At 26.9% G+C, this 22128-nt stretch overlaps 2 protein-coding genes across 4 annotated transcripts; one reads left to right on the top strand and one right to left on the bottom strand.

Moving 5' to 3' along the window:
- Positions 1-283: 283 nt before the first annotated feature.
- LOC112693207 (flightin) lies at positions 284-2935 on the bottom strand. 2 transcript variants are annotated; one of them, XM_025568177.1, is made up of 4 exons: positions 2828-2935; positions 2550-2737; positions 1146-1489; positions 284-476 (listed from the first exon to the last, which is right to left on the bottom strand). In XM_025568177.1, exons 2-4 carry the CDS (start codon positions 2715-2717, stop codon positions 386-388), a joined length of 603 nt encoding a protein of 200 aa, XP_025423962.1. In that variant the 5' UTR covers positions 2718-2737; positions 2828-2935; the 3' UTR covers positions 284-385. The 2 variants fall into 2 exon arrangements, with proteins under 2 accessions (XP_025423962.1, XP_025423965.1); XM_025568180.1 differs by having other exon boundaries at positions 2807-2915.
- Positions 2936-11285: 8350 nt separating this feature from the next.
- LOC112693192 (citron Rho-interacting kinase-like) lies at positions 11286-21781 on the top strand. 2 transcript variants are annotated; one of them, XM_025568149.1, is made up of 27 exons: positions 11286-11675; positions 11756-12016; positions 12680-12855; positions 12919-13100; positions 13162-13375; positions 14223-14415; positions 14549-14763; positions 14826-15200; positions 15263-15372; positions 15459-15741; positions 15810-16043; positions 16287-16397; positions 16485-16745; positions 16809-16970; positions 17615-17809; positions 17869-18063; positions 18134-18346; positions 18425-18618; positions 18681-18917; positions 19147-19576; positions 19652-19805; positions 19895-20120; positions 20512-20660; positions 20720-20896; positions 20957-21115; positions 21216-21354; positions 21625-21781. In XM_025568149.1, the coding sequence occupies exons 2-27, from the start codon at positions 11827-11829 to the stop codon at positions 21743-21745; spliced, it is 5295 nt and encodes a 1764-aa protein (XP_025423934.1). In that variant the 5' UTR covers positions 11286-11675; positions 11756-11826; the 3' UTR covers positions 21746-21781. The 2 variants fall into 2 exon arrangements, with proteins under 2 accessions (XP_025423934.1, XP_025423933.1); XM_025568148.1 differs by lacking the exon at positions 11286-11675 and having other exon boundaries at positions 11715-12016.
- The last annotated feature ends 347 nt before the right edge of the window (positions 21782-22128 follow it).

Genomic DNA, 22128 nt, shown 5'->3' on the forward strand with positions numbered 1-22128 from the left:
AAATTTGAACCCAGAAATGCGTGTTGAATAATAAACGCATATTTTGCATGTAGAATCATATAATATAATATCAAACATCAATCCCGGACCAAATAAAACAATTAAATTCATTATAACTTATTTGAACACATGATGGCATCAATCAATTCTTTGTAAATATAAGTTAACATAAATATAATATAATTTGTATATGTACTATATTGTATGCCATGGTACAATATAGAATCGATTGAAAAGTCAAAATTTTAAGTGTGTACGGGTATTTAATTCATAAAACACTAAATAAGATGAAGAATTCAGTTTTATTGCTTGGTGGTTCTATGTGTGTATAATACAGCAGATTTTGTTTTAAGTCTAAGTTGTTATTGTATTTAAAAATTTGAGATTAGATATTTTGAGCGTGCAGTCGGTCTTTGATGGTTGGCCGTGGTACGTCTAAGAAATTAGGATTGCGTCCTAGTGTTGACAATGTAACCCTGAAATATTAAAATAAAATAATTAAATCCTGCTCAATATAGTAAATCTAAAACATTTTTTCTTAGTATACGCATTGCACAAATATTCATTTATTGAAAAATAAAATTAAAAAAAGGAAAAAATAAATATAAATAAAACATTTGTGAGATGTTTACCTAAACAATATCCGTACAAGATGTAAAAAATATACTCAGATTAGTTATATTTGAGTACTATACAAATAAGTTTTATGTTAGTCATAAAATTGTTTGGTACATGTAAACACTTACCATGAATCTAATTCTGAGTATTTCGTTTTTATTTTAAAGGTTCTTTATTTATGTAACAAGCGAATAAAGTATACATTTTAAAAGTACAAAAATGTAAGCAAATTAAATATACAAAATAAGATTATTAATAAATAATTGATGAAATATTAAAAATATATATATATATATATATTATTATAGATGAAATAGAAATGTATAAATTTTTTTTCAGAACTCAATAGCAAATAATAAGTAATTTATTTATGTGATTTGCAATAAAAAGGTATTAGGTAATCAATCAATAGCTACCGATCAAATTATTTGTACAAAAAACGAAATTTTTTTTAAATTAAATTGTAATTCAATCATTGTTATTTATACATCTGGAAAAAATACTTATAGGTTGAAAAAACTGCTTACCATGGTGTTCCGATAAGCTGGTCGTAGTACTGTCTATAATAATAATGCTTGTCGTGGTCGGCGCGGCAAACGGACGGTATAACGATGTAGTCGTTGAGCTTGGATTTGACCAGTGGGAAGTCAGTGGACGATAGTCGGTGACCGTCCTTGGTGCACGTCCTGAGCACACGTTCTTCCCACGTCTGGGGCTCCGGTTTTGGATCGTAAAGACCCCGTTGACGCCTGTCCATGTACCTTATGTAGTCGTCGTAGTAGTTGTGCTGGTAATCGTACAGCATTTTGTACTGAAGCCTGGTCGGTCGGGCCCAGTGCCTGAAGAGCTTGCGCGCATCCTTTTCCTCGATCTGCAATCGGACGTTAAATTATCACGATAAATCTCAGACGACTAAAATATTCCACTTATTCGTTTCTAATAGCCTGTTTTACAATACCGATCTATAATTTTTCCGACCTCTATTATTAATATTACAATTAATACTGTCCGATCAGGCCAGTATATGATGTATACATATGTTATAGTTAAAGTATTGAATTAGTTTGTAAAATAACTAGATCATTATATAAAATAACTAAAACGTGTAGGTGTAATCTATATAATTTATACTTTAACTAGTTATTTTATACATTCTCTGGCATTAATTCGTTAATGTGTCTAAATCGATACATTCATACATCTGCAATATCATTATTTTACTGTCCATCATAGCAATAAATTAGATAAAATTGACATTCTTGTTGTCAGAGACTGCAATATTCATGTACGTTTATCGTGATAGATAAAATTATTATAGTACATGTATTATTATTAAGATTGTCAATAAAATTAGTAAGGTTTAAAGTTTAGTAATAGTCTTACAGTCACACGTGTTCAGTTTTGGTTTATCTGTCTCTACAGTAGCATTGCATGTACAAATAAATAATTAATTAAATTTAAAATAAATAAAATTTTTATGTATTATATACTTTAACATTTACCAAACTAAAATTGTATTGAATAACTGGATATTCTATGAATAAAACTATTTAAAGTATAATTTTCATGTATGATTTCATACTTTGACTAACATTTGTAAGTAATTCATGACCTACCTAATTATTTCATAAAATAACGAAATTCAATACCTTAACTGTAACATATATACGACTATAGTCGTGACATGCAAACATATAATTTTTAAACTAATTAATACAATTGATTAACCTATTTGATATTGACGAGCGATTGTTTAATTTCATCGTTCGAAGTGATAAAATAATATTTAACCGAGATAATTTTAAATGCAACCGTATATGTAAATCAAATCGATGAAAATATTCTGAAATGTAGAACATTCAAGTGAAAACTAAACCGCGTTTAACTGCAGTCAATCGTAGTTAAAAATAATATATTGTTGAGTTACTCACAGCGAGCTTATAAGTCTTCCGCCATTCTGCGGGCGGTTTTGGTGCTTCAACCTCTTTTACCGCTCCGACTTCCTGTGTGTTTTCATAATTGTCTCCATCGACCGCATTAGCAGATTCTTCTACGGTCGTGTCATCATCCATCAACCAATCTACATCCGGATCAGCCATTATTTAAGCGTGTGATTTTACTAAAGGAAAAAACCGTAAGACTCTTTAAACACCAGATAGATATAAATTAAATAATAAAAAATAAATACCGCTTGAAAATAAATACATACACACGAACTTTAACTGAATTCCAATCCAATAAAGTACCGAGACTGAGTGTTTAAATGAACCGATCACCCCTTTGGCCCACACAACTTATAATTCACTTGTGGCCATGAGTATGGCTCATGCCCAATATTTCAGGGATCACAAAATGTATCTTCGACTTCCTGCGTAAAGCGCCCCCCTAAATACGCTCGGGAGTACAGTAATCACATAAAAAGCATGTATAGCTTTCTTTTCTTTGATCACAATATTTGGAACCATTGAGAATTCAGATCAGATGCGTGTCTTTTTTGGCGCCGATACACTTTAAATACATCTCATTGTGTCCTAATTGTCATTGTCAATGGTGAACAATGCCAATATTTTATGATGAAGAAACCTGTAACGGTTTTCGTTTCATTGGAATTGTTTTTTTTTTATTTTAATTTAATTTTTTTAATTTTTAATTTTAAACCTTGAAGTATCGATTTGGAAACGTTTATTTATATGTATACTATACTATCCCAGATAGCGATGCCAAGAACTCTCTGGTGTCGAATTTTTATATCAAATGCAATTATTTTGATTAATAAAAAAGAAAAATGAAAGAAAAATTATAATGAAAAATTAATATTCATATTCCGGAGCAAACCATGGCCCATGGGATGTCACAATATACAATGAGTCAACTCAACAAGGGGATATCTGAAATATTTAGAGTAATTTATTATTTAAAACACGTGAATAAATTATTATATTTTATTAATACATAATTGCCATTACATTTGGCAAACAAAGTGTTCTTGACCCCTTTATTCATTCATTGCCATTCTCACAAAAAAATTAGCCTCAATGATCAATCTTATTTAAAAATATTTCAAAAATAATATGTTGACAGTAAGAAATTTAAAAATATAAAGTATAAACATTTCAAAATATACTTATAGAAAAAAATATACATTTTATTATTTATTTAAATTACGAATAATTTATTAATCCGGCTGTTTAACTGCCTAACATTTTATTATTAATATTCTAAACAATAAGGATGAGGATTTATACTTCAACAAATGTATTATAATTTTATCTTTTAAATTTAATAAAATTAAAATATTAGAAATGTTGGTGTTTTTAAAACTTTTAGTCGCAAATTATTATAGTTGGATAGTTAAAATATTTTAAACCTCAGCTAGATCAATATAATTAATAAAAATATAGTTTTTAAAAAAATCGTGATCTAAGTCATATACTTACTAAAACTGTACAATTGTATCATCTTACAAAATATAGGTGATTAAATATAATTTAGGTTATTCATAAATAATATTAATCATAAAATGTTAAATTACAACTGTGAATTTTTACCATGCATTTTATTTGAAAAATAATATTATCCTAATATTTATATAATAATAAATATTTAGGAAATGGTGATAACAATAATTTATTTTTTTTTATTAAAAATATACTGTCTAAAAATAATTTCGTGTCACGATGTATGTTCGCGATAATCTCCGAAACTACTTGACCGATTTTGATGAAATTTTTTACACCGTGTGTAATTTGGTCCAACTTAAAATATAGGATAGTTTTTTTTCAAATTTTTTAATATTTTAAATATTTTAATTAACTTTTTAATAAATGTGTATAATTGCATGGTGTATTTCGGGTTTTCCCGTGACCGACCGCAAGTATCTATATAGCTACCTGTAATCTGACCTTTTTTCTATTGTGTGTGTTTTATCGTCGTCGGCGTGTAGATATGAATTGTTCCGAGAATTATATAACTAACCTAACCTATGGTTTTTATCTCAATATTATTTTTTGCATTGCAATTATTTTAATAAATATATAGGATAGTTTTTATCTCAATATTATTTTTTGCATTGCAATTGTTGTAATGAAGAAAGTTATAGAATTTTCGAGAAATGTTCAAAGGTATAAAATGCGAAGTTCGGTACGACGTAAATTCAGAAAATATATTTGTTGGTTTGTACTTAATTTCAACATTTAGATACTTTACCTATTACTTTTAAATTTTCTCATACATAATAACACTAATACATGGCCTACGAAAATGCCAAAAAACCAACTAATACGCGGGCAACGCCGTGTCGGGATAGCTAGTTATTATATAAATATTCATTGAAAAGGTTTTTTCAAGAGTGAAAAAAAAATCGTGATTTTCCATAAAGTTATAACGTTTTTGTCGGGTTTTTCCTGTTCTCACAACGTCAAATCTCTGAATAATCATGTGGTTTGAAGTCAACAATTGTAAAATTGCAAAAATTCTCAAAGGAGAAAACATTTCACGCGATACCTCGAAATATTTATAGGAAAGAGAAAGATCCCGATGTTAATAAGGCTATGATTTTTGGTTTTCGTTTATAATAAAACGTGGTGTTCATATTTCTGAGGCCATATTGCAAACCAAAGACGAAGAATTAGTAAAGAAAATAGGTATAACGATAACAATTTAAGGGCACTGACGAAGTTAAATGGCTGAAAAATGATACACAAAATCAAATTCAAACGAACGCAGACTTAAAAATGATTTAACATAAATTATTTAATGTATTTTATTTAGCAGTATTTTAAAATTGTACGTTATGCATATTACACGGTATGCATTTTTTTTGAAATTGTACACTCATATATTTATTTTCACTCATTTCGATTTTTATAGGGAACTATTCAATGTGCGTAACAAAGCTACAAGGCACCTCTTGTATTGTCAACGTGCAACAGCGTCTCGCACTTGCCTCCGGAGCATCACTTTGTCGCGGCTTTACGCTACACGCACATATCGATTCCCCTCGTCCCGGGTGTTCCGTGCACGGCCGGAACTGCTTCACCTGTGTCGTGCACCTGCGGTCACTTCAACAGCAGAGTATTCGTCCCCCAGTGTCTTAACATATATGAACGTACACTAATCCAGTGGAAATGTTAAAAGTATTGATGATTTTTTTTAAATGTGAACTACCAAACAACAATTAATGTAAGCATTTTTTTTTAGAAAAAATTTTTATATTTATAAATTTTTAAATAATAAATTTAATTTTTTTTTCGCTTCATATAAAGAAAAAACACATAAAAACAAAAAAAAATTTCCAATTTAATTTTTTACAAAAATGTATTAAAATAAACATATTAATAACAATATTTATATTTTTTAACGTTTATAACATATCCATATATGTACATATAAGTTGATTGAATAATGAGAATATTGATTTTTACATTTGTTACGACCATAGTTAAGAGTAATTGTAACATACCAACTCGTACAATTCGTAAGATTCTTTATATATGAGTTATATCATAGACAGATTTGAAGCATGATTAGGAGGGGAATATAAATATTTATGAGTAATTTATAAAGTAGAATGAAAACTTGACCAAAATTTGAGAAATTTAAAAGCTGAAAGTGGGCGATCGGTACGTCACCTCCCTTAAATCTGCCTCTGGTTTATATATATAGGTAAATAAAACTAGATCCGGTATCCTTAAAGTTGGTACATAATTTTGAGTCATATAACACTCTATATGATTCACAGCTGGATATTTGATCATATATTTAAGCAGTAGCATAAGTAAGGGGGGTTTTGGGGGATCAAACCCCCTCCATTATCAAAATATCAACTAGTAAATAAATTGATAATAATAAAAACCCAGTATCTACGACCTTGTTTTAAGGGGAGTTTAGGGTTAAAATGCACATTGAAATTATAAAATCATATAGAACTTAATTTCAATGTATGTTCTTTCAACAAAATATTGACGGGTTGTGAAAACTAATAGCATTAAATACTATATAATACATTTTACACAAAGTAACTATTTTTGTTTTAATATTATAATATCCACGATATTTTGCATAACAACCGGATATTATTGAAAATAAATTATTTGCAAAAATCAGAATAATCATACGTGATAGTAGTAAATTATTTCATTATACTTCAATTATATACATATCAGAGGGAGAATGGGGCAGTCCCTCCATGGCATTTTTTTTTACATTTTTGTTATTTATTATTTATATCACACTTGGGAAATACATAAATGTGAATACATTTATGAAGTTTTCCTCGCCCCTATAAAAGGGTTTAGAGACGCCATTGATACACATAATATAACTGTGTTGGATGACAAGAGTGTGCTAGCTAAGGACCTTAGCTATTATTATAGCATTTCGATCTAAAACTTATTTTTGTATATATATTTTCTTATCATGAGACAATAATTATTTTTAATATAGATGGTGTATTTTCGATGTATACAGGTAGATGTAGAGATGATGATCCGCTCATAGGTATATATTGATAAGTCCCTAATAATACGCCATCAATAGCCCGGAGAGAAAATCCACTGCCTTTGCCTTGGTGTGTATTTTCTTGGTTAAAATCTTTAAGAACATGTGGTCAACTATATTCTCAATATTACTATCAGCGAAAATCGCCCAGGCAGAGGTCTTAAAAGCTCTATGGAAGGACGAGTTTTTGATATGTGGTTTGATTGTAAGTCATTTATAATTTTAAGTTGAATTTTACAGGTAGAGTCGATGATTTTAAAATTTCTAGTAGCTTCAATTTGATCGATATGAGAAACGATGAATAATTGAAAAAATTGGCTGTCAAACGCATTATATTAAAAATCAATCTTACCTGGATTATCACACAAATAGGCGCTCTCCACACCATCCGCTCGAGACCAAGCAAATCATCATCATCACCCCATAATTCTTCGTCATTCGACATTTCGGCTCGATTGTCAGCTGGTACAATAATCTGCGGCGTTATTTAAACACGTTGTACTTGTGGTTAGACTTGAGTTGTATTTCTCGTCATACGCGTTTAGAGACAGTGGCGTGATGAACATTTATAAACCATGATGCACAACATATATTTCAATACCTACCCACCCACCTCTTTCTCAGGCATACCATCATTGATATTTTTTCAGAAATATAAATTGAAGAAGACTAAAAATAATTAAAGATTGAATTACCTTCCTACTTATATTTTACTTACTCAAATTTCAAATTAGCAAATTGTAATAGGTTTTCCCTCTTTTATGTTGTAATCATTGATTATAGAACAGATAAATAGCCCATGCAATGATAATAATTGGCTACCACTTTTGTGACGCGATCGTTATGAAGTGCTAATGTAGATTATGACGCTAAAGTGGTACCTCTATCATAGATTGATGAGAAGTGCAGGAGTCGCTGTCGTTCTAATAATAGAATATTTGTTCAAATGAAATGGGAAATTGAGATACCATTGTTTATATTGCTCATATTATTATCGATGGAATCTCGATACTATTGATTAATATTATATTGTCACCTGATTTTCAATTTTTATACGTGTGTTTTACATTTGTATCATTTGTGACTGTGTGTTATTGACAAACTCATAAATTAAAATGTCAGGTAGCAAATGCAAATGTAATAAAACCACCAAATAAAGAAAATTCCAATTTTTCAATATCATCTTCCATTATGTCTTCTATTCATATTATTTTGTATACGGATATTTCGTTGTGCGGTAATTTCGATGATAAGTCAATCAACCAATGTATCTATATAGAAATATCACAGATTATAATCTGTGTTTACTGAAACTCGTGTAATTGCTACCACGATGTGCACGTATAAATAGGCTGCAATGCCGGAAAACCGTCAAGATCGATCATAATCGACGGACAAATGATAACAAAAATAATAAAATGTAATTTCAAGAAAAAATATTTATTCGTTCGTACAATCATTGATTAAATATACATATTTAATATTTAATATAGTATATTTAATCAATGGTACAATGCTATCTCACAGGAACTTTTAATATTATAATTTTAGTCTCCGATTTTCCCTATACCACGGCCCATCTATTTATTCTATAATCAATGGTTGAAATCAACTAAAATGAATTTCAACAATACAAAATTTTTGATCTAATTGTTGTGTTATATTTTTATCGACTATATATATATATATATATATTTATTTATGTTTGAACTTGGAAATTCACTGTGTTCGTCCGAAATCTTAACACATCTAAATCCAATCACATAGCCCCACCCACCCATAACATTCACCATGAAGCCTAGGCGTCATAAAAACCCTTTCACTACGCTACTGTTGAGGGATCTTTAAGTAACAGATGCATGCTTTCCTTTATAGGTTTTTATTATTTCCATATTATATATTTTTGCATAATTATATTCTACGTGTTGAAGTGAGGTCCAGTAGATATTCGCGTTACAAGTATGTGATAAGTAGTTAATGCCTTAATTTTGAGTGGAACAGTTTCTCTAGACCAGTGCCCTAACGCAGTGGCGTAGCCAGGATTTTTAAATGGGAGGGGCTAATCACTTTTTTGGATAAGTAAGGTGAGAGAGGATATGAGAATTCACCCTTTACCCCCCACCTGTTATTCGTTAATCGTCAAAATTTAGTTAATACCAAAGGTTTAAAATACTTAAATAAAAATAGTAGTATAATAGTTTAGTACATAGATACATTAAGATACATTATACATATAAACACGGCCCATGGTGGAGGCTATAGCCCCCCTTGGCTACGCCACGAAATTACTTGAGGCCTATGTGGAAATCAAAAGACAATTTATCATATGCATTTTGTATTAGCAACCAATAAGTCTTATTCGGGGAAGGGGTGGTAATTTGAAGTTCAAATAAAGTATAGCTTATTATTGTAATGAACAATGTACTCTTAACTATTATACCAGAAGCGAGAAAAATATCAAGGAATTCAATGTACCTAACCTTCATATTATTAACATTTTCTTATTTAAAACCTATTGTATATTATGTGGCAAAAACTATTAGTTAACTAACTTGGAAATATTATAATTAATAGAACTAGCATACACGATGTTTCATTTATATTTTTTATTATTTATACAATTTTCACAGTACAAAAATTTACATAAAATATTTACACTCTATTAAAAAAAAAAAAAAAAAAAATGTGGCTTTTAAATTTGAAAAATTGTGAATTATAGAAATCCACATAAAAGTTTTTCAAAATTTAAAACAGCAATATTGGTAAGCTGTTCTTGTGATATCCTGTCGCAAAGGTAATTTGTAATCAGCTCAGCTTAGAAAAAAACATTCTTTTAAAGCTAATGTTACCGAAACATGTAATCATAAATACACACCAACTTGTTAAAATACCAGAAAATGTATTATAAAATATATAATTATAATTAATAAAATGTATGTAATACACACAATATTCATGTTTATTAAAATTTTTACAAAAATGTTAAGACTGAAAGATTTGCGTAGGGCTAGATTAAGCCGATGATAAATTATATACACTACATTCTTCAATAAACAATATTTATTGACTATTCTATTCGTTAAATAACCGAATCGATTTGAAATAATAACAATTTATTTAGCGTAACATAAGTAAATATTATTAAAACGGTAATCATTTTTTATTTTTTTTATTGGTGTTATTTACATAGGTGTCGAATATACGAGCGCTTCCCCGCAATAAGGCATTTGGTTGGCTTATCATAAAAGAACGTTATCATAACTTCAAATTGTAAAATGTAAATGTAAATGTAAAATGTAAAATGTAGGAGCTAAAAGATCTCTTTTGATTTAAAAGATATATATTAATATACTATTAGGTATATTATAATGTATAGTTTTATAAATTCTTTACATTTGATGAATATCAATTATATTATGTCCTAATATATATGGTAGGTAGGCAGGCACGTAGCTAAAGGGCCAGGGTGTGCTTGGTCCACCCTCGTATGTGTCCGGTCTTAGGCCGGCCCACCTAAAGTATTGAGAGGGGCTCATTATTATATGATTACTTTTAATTTTTACCAAATTTTTAATATTGCCTAAATATAACGCAAATAAAACCAAATACATGGGGTTTTAATTATAATCTAAGTAATGTAACTTGTAACTAAATTTAAACGATCGATTAGGAAATAATTGCTACTTATAGCTAAATACCGGTACTATACTACAATGTCAAGTTGTTCTTATCTAGACAGTGACTACGGTGTACTTGTATGTCTATTTTTAAAATACTTTGAGCGAGGGTATTGTCATTATATTGATTTATATAGAAATATAGAATTATATTATGGTCTCCGATTGGGCACTTAGATTCACATTCAGCGCACGCCGCACTTATGCTAACGTCACCTGCGTTAATATTTGTACAATTTATAATATTTATAAATTTTATCTTATATATTTAATATTTAAATTAATTTTAAAATGGCACCTCTCAGTGGATGTGCCAAAAGAAAACTAAAATTACAAAGAGATGAGCAAAATGATAAAATATGGTATTATTAGGTTACATACTATAATATGAGTTAAGACCTTTAACTCCATTTTTGAAAAAAAATAACTACATTTTTCTAGTAATTAATATGTAATAAAGTAATTATATTTAATCACTCCAGTATCCATTGCAACTATTCATTTGCTCTACTACCTACCTACCATATACATTAGGACATAATATAATTTATATACATCAAATGTAAAGAATTTATAAAACTATGATAACGTTCTTTTATGATAAGGCAGCCAAATGCCTTACTGCAGGGAAGCGCTCGTTCGAATATTGATGTGTTATCAATAAAAACGGCGGTTACAAAATGATTGATAACGGTAATAAATTATCTTTCGTTGAATATTACGCTGTCAGATCGCGCTATAGATGCTTTCATACTCCATGTTATGTTGTTCGGTTTAACGGTTTTTTTTCGTCGTCGACTGTTCATTATAGTGCGAACATTGAGTACTGCGAAATGACATTGTAAATTTTTAGTAAATTCAAATTTGTGGCCGTGTTCTTTAGTACGTTATTTTTCATATTTTCTATTTTCTCGTGTATTATTTTCTTGTTGTCATTTTAACATTTTGAAAAAAATTTCAAGACTATGGTGATATTAGCAGATTAAGATATTTAAATCCTTGATTACTTTTCGAGTGAAAATCGGCCGTCACAATGGAACCAGCTGCGGAATCAATATCTGTACGGTCTATGCGCCTTAATGATATGCTCGCAGGTCCGACCATAATGGCCACTTCGTCTTTGAACAAAGAATTATTGTTCGATGCGTTCATACTGCTGTTTGATGAGTGCAACAACGAATTCATGAAAACAAATTCGATTATTGCTAACTTTGTAAACAAATGTGAGTCAGTCTGTATTAACGTGTAATTGTTCCACACAAAATCGCGATGTCAATACGTTGTCATCAAATTAATCCCTTTTGAGATATTCTTTAATTGGATTGGTTTCATTTTTTAGTAACTGTTTAAAGTCAAAATTAATTTTAGTCTTTTCCATACCTCGGTATTTTCCCTCTAATTTTGGGCCAACAGGAATCATTTATTTGAATTTATGATAACATTACATCATGCAATTTATATATCTTATAATTTTTATTACCACAATTATATCATATAATCTCAATGAGTTTTACCTATGTATAGAATAATGTATTTTTTTTCGATAATTATGTATATAAATATAATTAGTCAAATTTATATAAAGGAAAATTCAGGATATTATGGTTACTTTTTTATTTTTTTTAGCTTTTCTATACATTAATCATTGGTATGATATTGATATTATTTTGTCTAAATTTCTAAATCCCAATTAATAATTGTAAATTATTTAGAACATGAAGCATAATGTAGGTTATAGTACTTATATAATTAATTTCTGGTAATCGACATTGTTGGTATTGAATTGTTTAAGCGTTAAACATATTTTAAATACCTTGATCAGTACACAGTTTACTTTAATAAAAAATACATTTATTTATAAGTTACCAAATGTTTTTCTATTTCAGTTAAAATGATTATACCAGAGTTAAAGTCTCTTAGAGTCAATCGTTATGATTTTGAATCTAAACAAGTAATCGGCAAAGGACATTTTGGAGAAGTTGAATTAGTCACTGAAAGACATACCAAAGATGTTTTTGCCATGAAAGTGTTAAAAAAAGAAAATCTGCTTAACAAACGAGATGTAATACAAATTAAATATTTATGTGTTATTTTTGTGAATTTACTTATCTATTTATTATTTTAGATTTCTTTTTTTGAATATGAAAGAGATATTATGGTTTCTTCAAGCTCTCCCTTTTTAACAAAATTACATTATGCTTTTCAAGATTTTAAAAATCTCTACCTTGTCATGGACTATCATCCTGGGGGTGATTTTGCCAATTTAATTGATAAATTTAATGGTTCATTGCCAGAAGAAATGTCAAAGTAAATAATTTTATGCTGTGGATGTATAGAGATTTTGATTTATCCATCTTTTTTCTGTTAGGTTTTATATTGCAGAACTCTTATTAGCAGTTAAACATTTACATACTATGGGATTTGCTCATCGTGATATTAAACCTGAAAATATGATGCTGGATCGTGTTGGACATTTAAAATTAGTTGATTTTGGTTCTTCAGCAAAACTCAACCGTGATGGAAAAATATGCACTCGTATGCCTGTTGGTACATCTGAATATTTAGCACCTGAAGTTTTATTAGTAAGTATTAGTTTAATATATTATAATAATAATAAATAATTTATAATAATTAATAATATGTAAAAATTAAATCCAACCAGTCACAACTAACAAATTTTTAAACTTTGAGTTTCTGTGCATAAATTCTAATGACATATTTTACAAATTGCAAGAATTATATTTTACTGGAGTGATTATTTTCTCCCTCAATATTTTTAAGCAGTTAAAGTAGTATCTAAAAAATATTAAGAAATTATCAATTTATTTTTTAAAATACACCACAAACATATTTAGTGCATTATATTAAACTGTAATTATGCATAAAAATGTACTTTTATATTGAGAAAGTAAAATGCAAAATATAGAATAACCGTAATTCTTATCAACAATTTTATTTTATATTAATTGTTACCAATTAGCTTTTATAACAATCTAAACAAAAGTAATTTTTTTAAATAATTTATTACCAAGATTATTAAACTTGATTTGTATTTACTTTGATCAGTTTTTTTTTAAAATTTTAAACAAAAAATAAAATAAATAGTGTTTAAATCAGAAAGTAGATTATGTGAATAAAAATGAGAAATATATAATTTGTGCCTCCATGTTTTTTTTTTAACTCTAATTGAGTGCTGGACCCTTATTATTTCTAAGTAGCTAAGTCCAATAAGTTTTGCTAGAAACTAATTTTTCTTTATCATATTTTTTTTTATAAAATGCTTTAAGAAATCAGTACTCCATCCTTAACAAAGTATATTCCATTTTTCATATGTCTATATATATATATACACACAATATAATAAAGGTAAAATTGTGTTAAATATTTAAACAAGGTTAAAAGTTTATAATTATTATTTTTATTCATTAGTTTATGCAATCAAATTTAAAGACTATGGATGGTTATGGACCTCAATGTGATTTGTGGTCCGTTGGTATTGTTGCGTATGAAATGGTTACTGGAGATACACCTTTTAATTCAGAGCAACAAGCTGTTATTTATTCAAACATATTAAAATTTGACAATATAGTAAAGTATCCTTCTTTACAGAAAATATCATCATGTAAGTAATTTATTGAAAATTTGTGGTATAAAAAAAATAAAAATATTTTATAAATGTTTTGAAAATTTCCTGGAAAATTTAAATATAATAATGCATTTTCAGTTCAATAACTTAATTTTATTTTTATTTTTAGCTTATAAACAAATGATTGAATGTTTGGTATGTCATGTAGACAAAAGATTTACTGTTGATATGATGTTAGATTTGGAAATTTTTTCAAGAATAAATATCAACACTCTACAAGATCAAGTTCCCCCATATATTCCATCACTTTCATCTGATAATGATGTTTCTAATTTTCCAATACATGAACGAGTGTGTCCAGCACTTAATATAAACGACTTAAAGGTATGATGAAAAATATTTTTTCAATGTTTAATGTTTGAAAATTTTAATTTGGTTTTTTGTAGAAACAAAAACAATTTTCTGGTAGAGAACTTCCATTCATTGGCTTTACTTATAGCTTGCAAGTATCAAAGCGAAACCAATCATATTTTATGTCTAATAACCCTGAACTAGAAATATCTATTAGAAATAAACGAAAAGAATTAGAGGATGCTCAAGTTTTGATTCAGGCTTATGAGGAAAAATTAGCAGAATATGATGAATTATTTGCTGAAAATGAAAAAAAGATTAAAAAGATGGAAGAAGAAAATGTTGTATTACAAGTAGATGTGACTTCTTTGAGTAGTGAATTAGGTAGATTGACTAAAATTAGTGAAACTAGTGACACTAGTCATGAAGATATTAATACTATAGAAAAAAAACAAGCAGAAATGGTTAAAGTATGACTTCTTATTTTCTAAATCTTAATGCACTTTGATTAATATATGTATATATAATTTAGAATGAGATTGATAAATGGGAAATTAAAACAATGAATGAATTATATAATATTGAAGAATTAAAAGTACAAAATGAAGATTTACAAGCACAGAATACAGAATTACAATCACAGTTAGTTTTTATTTATTAATTTTTGCTTAGTCTTTTGAATAGTATTAAACAAAATTAATTTAACCTTAATTATTTATACATTTAAGATTATCTAAACATCAAGAAGATATTAAACGTTATCAAACCACAGAAAATCAGCTTCAAAAAAAAATTTTAAAGTATAAATCAAAACTGAGGCATATGGAACGACATTCGAAACAATTAACTGAAGAAAACAATATTGATAATCAAGTTGCTACATTAATGAATGAAATAAAAATTAAAGAAGATGCTTTTGGCGTTGAAAAAAATCAATTAAATATTGATAATCAAAGTCTTAAAAAAAAAATTCTTGTCATGGAAAAAGATTTAGATAATTTGAATTCAAAAGTAAAAAAATTAAAATGTATTTTTTAACCTACCTACTACTTTGTTTTAATAAATTTTTGTTTTTGTAGGTATCTGAGTTTGCTAAAAAAGAAGCTGCTATGATTTCTGAACATAACAACAAATGTAAAATAATGTCAATTGATTTTGAATCTAAATTAAATTCTTTTAATCAAGAAAAAGATAAAGAAATTGAAAAGTTACATGCTAGAATAGCCCAGATGCAACAACAATTTAGTGAATCATTAATCTCATTTGAAAAACATGAAACTGCTATTTCTACAAAAGAAAATACTGAAAAAGAGGTACATTTTAATTCTAATTAGTTAAATAATTTTATGGTCAAAGCGAATATGTTGATTAAATTAATTTCCAAAAATTTATCATTAATCATTACTTATTGATTACTATTACTTGAAAAGACTATATGTATTCATAATACAAAAAAAAAAAAAAAAGTGAATAATATAATTGTATGCATTTTAAAATGTCACTTTGTGTTCAAATGTAACAACAGCTTATATAAATTTGTGTAAAATGTTTTTTAGTTTGAATCTGAATTAAAAAATCGAGAACAGGAAATTCGTGATTTAAAATTAGACTTAAGGATACTACAAAGAAAATTGAAAACAAGTGAAGATACTATTATAAGTTTAAGAGTAAGTTATTCTTAATGTATATGTAATCACGATTAAATATTTGTTAGAGTACAAAATAATTACATTTTACTATAATATTTTGTTAAGGAATACCACAAAGATTCAAGAAATAATTTCAAACAGGAAATCGCTAAAATCCAAGAAGAAACTAATTTGCAGATAAAAAATAAAGATAATGAATTGACAACACTAAAGGATAATATTGAAAATCTCAACAAAGATTTAGAATCGTTACAGTTAAAACTTGAAAAAGAAATAGCTGAACGTCAAAGACTAGATGGAGAATTATCTAAGTTAAATAATGAATCAAAGATTTGGAATAGTGAAAAATCTGCTCTTGAAAGACAAGTATGTTTAAAAACAAAATAAATGTTTGTTTACATTTTCTAAAAAAAATAATTTTTATTTTAGATTTTAGAGTATAAAACCAAATTTAATAATAGTGAAAGAAATATTAAGACATTACAAGATCTGATTACAGTTCAAGATGAGCAACTTGAGGGATTTGAAGATACCATTTTGACATTAAAAAATAAAGAAAAACAGCTATTGGATGATATTAAAATTAAACAAGTTGGTATACAATTATTTTAAATTAGATGTACCATTAATAAAATAATTAAACTTTTTTTTAATTTAAAAAATAAATAAAAATATGCATAATGACTTAAGTAAAACAAAACTTTTGTAACACTCAATTATTTATGTATAGCATTTAGTTATTAAATAAATTATATTATTTGAAATAATTACAAAATTTGTTAATAAAAATATATGGTTATGATTTATTTTTATAAGTATATTGGTTTGGTAGAAAATTATTTATATAAAAGTACCTATTTGATAATTTAACCTTTATATAAATCAATAAAATTGCATTTAAACATATATTTTTAACTTTTTAGTCAAACATTTTAATAATTGATATGGATTAATAGTTTTTATTTATATCTGATCACACATGAAAATTAATAAATATATAAAATTAATGTATTTATTTATATAATTTGCAATACCTAATATATATGTTGTAAAATGTTAAATTTGTAAAGATAAATATGATATATATTAATTAAGTACTATTAATAGTTCTTTAAAATATATTATAAAACGCTGAATCGTTAACCAAATATTTTAAAAAAAAAAAAAAATCAATTTTATTTATTTTGAAGAGTAAATATTATTAGTACTAGTATTAACCACATTGATATTTATAGAATGAAAACGAAAAAACTCGTAATGAATTACGTGAAGCTAAAAAAATGTATAACGAAGAAAAATCAATGCGTATATTAGCTGAAAGTAGAGGTAAAACTATGGAATGTGTACAAGATAATGTTAAAGCTGAATTAAAATTATTAACCGATAGAGTTCATGAAAAAAATGTAGAAATAGATTCACTGAAAAAACAGGTATTTATTTAATATTAATTGTTATGAGCAGTTATGCAATTTTTAAATGTATGTCATAGTTAGATGAAGTTAACTCCAATTTGAGAGATAAAAGTACTACATTCTATACCTTGCAAATTGAATCTGAAAAAGCTACAAAAGAATTAAATAGAGTTAAGACTGAAATTTCTGAAATAATTACTCAAAAACAACTTTTGAAAGAAGCCAATGTTCGATTAACTGCTCAATTAGAAGCTATGGTTGAAGATTCAAATGTGAGTTGAAATTTAGCCAATATATAATATCTATGATTACATATTTTTTATTTTAACTATCGTCTGTTAGGTAATGCAAAATGTTATTTCAAAGTATAAAAATGGTATAATGGAACAAAAAGTATATTATGAAGAACGTTTAATTAAAGCAGATGCTACTATTCTTCAACAAACAAAGCTTATTGATTTCTTGCAAACAAAGTTTGATGAAGTAACAAAAAAAAAGAGGACTCTTGGTGATATGTTGTTTAGTGGTAAAAATAAAGAAAATATTGACCAAAAAGTAGTTAAATTTTGTATTTATTATTATTTTTTACTCTGGTTGTTATATTACTAAAAAATATACTATAAATTAATTTAGGAAATTGAATCATTATTGAATTCTGAAAGAAGTAAGTCTAAAGATCTTGCAACTAAACTTTATCAGACTCAAGCAGAATTGAATATGATAAAGACACAAGGTCCGCTGACAACACATTTAGCACCTACTCGTCTTCATTTTGAATCAAATTCTCCTGCCTACAATAAATCTACTAATTCTGCAGTATTTCATAGGCAAGTTCACTATTGCTTGAAACGACAATAAAATGTGTTAATACAATTTCATAATCTTTTAGTTTTGAAGTAAATATATGCAAACGTGGTGGATTACAATGTTCATACTGCAAAAATGAAATTATGAATGGACAACAAATTAGTCAATGTCAAGAATGTAGAGTATCAACACATGTAACTTGTTCACATGAGTTACGACCTGATTGTACTCCGTTACCAAAAGAAAAAATAGCTACTGCACCTGTTATTAATGACTCTGAAAAAACATCTAAAATTGATTCATGGGTGACTATTTGGGAGTAAGTATAAAATGCCTATTCTGTTTTCTATTATTTTTCTTTTGTATATTAAAAGTAATAATTTTTATAATTTCTCTAATTGAGTATGCAGGATTAAATATTAATTTAGCAAATTATGTTTCATATTGATATAATTTGTCTAATTTGTCATCTTTTTAGATCTATCATTATTTTATTTTTTATTTTTTTATCACAACATAAAATAACTTGTTATATTCATTTTTTTTAGCAATACAAAACAGATTTGGGATCGGAAGTATGCAAAATTTGAAAACGGGATATTACAAATTCTTAATGATAAATATGACAAGCAATCATTCTATACTTTACCATTAATGATGACTTCTAACATTGTTAAAGTTGTTGATATTGCAGAATCGAATGATTCTACATTTGATAAAAATACCAATGAAGATTATGACCAAATGTTTAAAATAGAAGTATACAATTTGAACTCTGGGTGGATGACTTTATTTTTATACATAATTGTATCAAGCGTGTCTGAAAAATTAAAATGGATAAATATAATTAGAGAATTCTTAGAAAACAGTGAATGTATTGCTCAAGCACAACCTAATCATGACTACAAGGATATTATTTACACATTCCAGAAGGATAATCTTATTAATGTTAACTGTGTTCAACAAATATCACAAAGTGTATGTTCAATTATTTTACAGTTATTATTAAAGTATTTGTAATTAGACTAATAATTACAGTTTTAATTTATGCAGGTATTCTTGTTGGGTGCTGTTGAAGGATTATTTTCAGTTCATATAAAAACTCAGCATGAACAAATTAAACATGATCTCATCCCTATAATTGGACCAAAATTAGTTAAAGATATTGTTTTTCTGCCTAAACTACAATTAGTTTTAATGATAGCTGGTTTGTTTTTATTATAATTTCTAGATTAAGAAAAATATATATATCTTATTGTGTGTGTATGTTTGTTCATTATTATTTTCATTTTTTAGGATCCACAAAAGAAATTCTAAAATGTAACATGAGAACTGTAACTCTTAATGCAGAATTAAGTATTATGTCAAAACCTGTTATTGAAGTAGTACGGATCATAGATGAAATTCGCCAAAGTCAACCATCCAAAAGTGGTTTAACAATGTCAGAACTTAAAGAAGTTAACTGTATTTCTGCTTCTCGATGTAATGAAATAGTAGCTATAGGTTCTGAACATAATATTACGTAAGTATAGAAATGTTACTTTAGTGGGGAAAGTGATATTCAAAATTTAAATTTACAAAATCAATATTACAGCATCAACATTTATACTATTTATTAAAATTTACTATCAAATTAATAGTTGAGATATTCAGAAAAATTTTAATCTTAGCCCATATTTTTACATAATGTTTTATACTATAATTTATTTGTTCAAAAATATTTATTTTACAAAAAGGTTATGCATCACAGAAGTTTTGTCCTTTTTAAAGTAGTTAATGTTCTAAACTATTAATTTTGGCAAAGTCTTTTATGAAATATTTCTGTATTGTTTATTAGATAAACAATAGATAAAGTATATACACGGGTATTGCGTCCTCATAATTAAATTTATTATTATTTTGACTTTTTATAGTGTTTTGAAATGGCAAGATACGCAGTTTATTGTAACAAAAATTCTAAAAACCAATGTCTCAACAAAATGTATTTGCTTTATGCCTACTGGAATTATATTTACTACCAATAGTTTTTATAAAATTGAAATAGAAAATTTCAGCTGTAAAAGTAAGCTATTTTATTTTATTTTTATTTGTTGTTTCAGTAAATAACTATTTGATTTTTAGGGTTTTTCACAGACTCAATTGCTAAATCACATGATTATCGGCCAATGTTTGTATGTGAATTAACAAAAAACAAGGAATACCTATTATGTTATAATGTGTATGGTGTGTTTGTTGATGCTGATGGCAAAAAAACACGTAGTGGTGAAATGAAGTGGCCATACAGCCCAAATAGTTTTGGTATGTAATCCATATATTGTCATAATCATTATACAATTTTGATAATTATTCTTTTTATAGCTTTCAAAAAACCATTTTTAATAATTGTATCTGAATCTGAAATTTCTATTATAAAAATCACCCAGTCGTGCTGTATTGATGAAGACACATGGAGTATTACATCAACTAAACAACCCAAAGACCAAGTAGTTTTAAACATTAATCATCCTACACTTCTAGGTAAAAAAAGTTTACTATTAAGTGTTTATTAAATTAAGTTTGAATTCTGAAAAAACATACATTAGTTAATTTTTTAATACAATATACATTGTTTATTTAGGCGGTAGTGATATATTTTTGAAGAATACAAATGATTTCCAAGGTACTTGCAGTATATTTCAATTGGAACCATCTAAGATTATTAGAAATTCTGTGGCTTCAAGTGATACTTTAGATACTTTAGACACACAAGACACATGGTGAGTTATTTATCTTCTAACAAACTTTAAACTATATTTAAATCTAAAAATAGCGTAAATTAAACACTTATAGTTTAGTCTGAGCCTAAATTTTCTTGAGTGATAATTTATAAAAATGAATATAACTAGCAGATTAAGAACTTTTTAGCTCTTGCTTTATTTATATTTTATCCAAATATGTGCTATTAATAAGGATTCATTATAATTATACCATTGAGTAATCAACTATTTTAGATTGTTTTTTTTTGTCTAATAAAATTTTAATTACAGTGATGAATCAGAGTTCAGTTTTACATCCTCTATGTTGGAAAACTTAGATGAAGAACAAAAACCAGGAGAAAATACAAAAAAAGTTTGTTTTAGTTCTGATGTTCAATACAACAGTACTTAAGTAATTGTTTTTATTTATTTTTAATCATAATTTATTAACTTAAAATCTTAAGTTTTAAAAGTTTTCTTAAAACCTTAGATTTATTAGTAGTATAATATTTACTATTTAATATTTATAAGTATTTATTTGTTTTAATTTAATGATGGAAAAAAATAGTATGCATAAAAGTATTTCTTTCACAAGTGAATCCTGTTTTTTTTTTTTTTAGTTTTATACAACTCATAATTTTAAGTTTGATCACGTTTAAGATTGTTTTTTTTTTTTTTTACTAAAAATTTTTTCTAGAAAACTTAAATAGTTTATTGTATTTATTTTATCACCTAGCCTAGCGGTTCCTATGCTTTTTTGGGTCATGCTTCCTCCAAATCAAAAATTAATTAATT

Source organism: Sipha flava, unplaced genomic scaffold (assembly GCF_003268045.1).
Source record: "Sipha flava isolate LNK unplaced genomic scaffold, YSA_version1 81_pilon_pilon, whole genome shotgun sequence".
NCBI classification, from domain to species: domain Eukaryota; kingdom Metazoa; phylum Arthropoda; class Insecta; order Hemiptera; family Aphididae; genus Sipha; species Sipha flava.

Coding starts and splice junctions, on each gene's coding strand:
- LOC112693207 (XM_025568177.1), bottom strand. CDS start 2,717: ATGGCTGATCCGGATGTAGATTGGTTGATGGATGATGACACGACCGTA. Junction 1,490..2,549: donor GGAAGACTTATAAGCTCGCT/GTGAGTAACTCA, acceptor GTCCGATTGCAG/ATCGAGGAAAAGGATGCGCG. Junction 477..1,145: donor CAGCTTATCGGAACACCATG/GTAAGCAGTTTT, acceptor TTAATATTTCAG/GGTTACATTGTCAACACTAG.
- LOC112693192 (XM_025568149.1), top strand. CDS start 11,827: ATGGAACCAGCTGCGGAATCAATATCTGTACGGTCTATGCGCCTTAAT. Junction 16,398..16,484: donor ATACTATTATAAGTTTAAGA/GTAAGTTATTCT, acceptor TATTTTGTTAAG/GAATACCACAAAGATTCAAG. Junction 18,619..18,680: donor AATTCTGCAGTATTTCATAG/GCAAGTTCACTA, acceptor ATAATCTTTTAG/TTTTGAAGTAAATATATGCA.